This window comes from Colobus angolensis, unplaced genomic scaffold (assembly GCF_000951035.1).
Source record: "Colobus angolensis palliatus isolate OR3802 unplaced genomic scaffold, Cang.pa_1.0 Scaffold3, whole genome shotgun sequence".
NCBI lineage: Eukaryota > Metazoa > Chordata > Mammalia > Primates > Cercopithecidae > Colobus > Colobus angolensis.
Window position 1 is genome coordinate 29734933 of NW_012116265.1, and position 1360 is coordinate 29736292.

The following is a 1360-nucleotide window of genomic DNA, read 5'->3' on the forward strand; positions in this document are numbered from 1 at the left end:
TTTTACAATGTTTGCCAGGCTGATCTCGAACTCCTGACCTCAGGCGATCTGCCCGCCTCGGCCTCCCAAAATGCTGGGATTACAAGTGTGAGCCATCGTGCCCAGCAAAAAAAGAAATATTTGAGGATATGGAGAAATACTCATGATTTAGTGTTATGCTTAGAAACAGGATATAAAATTGAATATATACATAACCCAGTTTTAGCTATCTGTGAATAGTGAAAAAAAAAAAAAGTGAAAATGTGAAGACTAGAAGGAACACATAAAATGTTAATAATAGCTAATTTTTTTGTAATGAAATTACATGCAGATGATTTTTTAACAATAAAGCATGTTACTATGTATCAGAACAAACATGGTGTAATTTTTTTTTAATGGTGAAGCTATAGGAATTGACACCAGAGATGCCGTATCAGGATGCGGGTGACCTGCCTGTCTGCATCTTTGCAGGTCCTGGAACAACCTGTACTGTGTGCTCAGAAACAGTGAGTTAACCTTCTACAAGGATGCCAAGAACCTGGCCCTGGGGATGCCCTACCATGGGGAGGAACCCCTGGCCCTGAGACATGCCATCTGTGAGATTGCTGCCAACTACAAAAAGAAGAAGCATGTCTTTAAACTGAGGTGAGGCCTTCCTGGCCTTTGAAAGTTCAGGTTGATGGCTTGATTGGGCATTAGTGGCAGGGCAGAGGCCCTCTGTACGGGACTAGCTCCATGCCTGAGCTACTCCTCAGGGGTTTTTCAAATCAAAGAGGCTGATGGTTCAGACCGTGACCTCTCAGAAAGTGCTGGGCTGCCTGAGAGGGTTCTGGATGTTCGGCTCAGGGTATTGTGGCAGAGGCTGGGCCAGCCCTCTGCCCAGCGCCCCCTCCAAAGGTGTCTCCATGACAGGAAACCCTTTGTCCTCCTAGGCTGAGTAATGGCAGCGAGTGGCTCTTCCATGGCAAGGACGAGGTAAGCGCGGGCAGTCTAGCCCAGACCTGGCTAACAAAGGGGTAGGTGGAGGACCCCAGGCCGCTTGCCCTGGAGCCCCCCTCAGAAGGGGCAGTCCCAAGAGCCCCCCATTGTTGCCTGGCCCGGGAGGTGGGGGGGGGCTGTGGGCCTCCAGACTCCACCGTGACCCTCTGCCCCGCAGGAGGAGATGCTGTCCTGGCTGCAGGGCGTGAGCACCGCCATCAACGAGTCCCAGAGCATCCGCGTCAAGGCGCAGAGCCTGCCCCTGCCCTCCCTCTCCGGCCCCGACGCCAGCCTTGGCAAGAAGGACAAGGAGAAGAGATTCAGCTTCTTCCCCAAAAAGAAGTAGCGGCCGGAGGCCCCCGCGGGTGGGGCTGGCGGGCGCGGCAGAGTCGCAGAGACCGGG

General features: G+C 52.7%; 1 protein-coding gene across 1 annotated transcript in view; it reads left to right on the forward strand.

The window, feature by feature from the left end:
- Nucleotides 1–1360, forward strand: part of SPTB (spectrin, beta, erythrocytic) — a 77562-nt gene extending 76202 nt beyond the window's left edge. The window contains exons 33-35 of the mRNA XM_011949766.1: nucleotides 451–624; nucleotides 912–954; nucleotides 1136–1360. Coding sequence (XP_011805156.1) covers nucleotides 451–624; nucleotides 912–954; nucleotides 1136–1303 — 385 coding nt within the window. The 3' untranslated portion in view covers nucleotides 1304–1360. The remainder of the gene's footprint in view (nucleotides 1–450; nucleotides 625–911; nucleotides 955–1135) is intronic.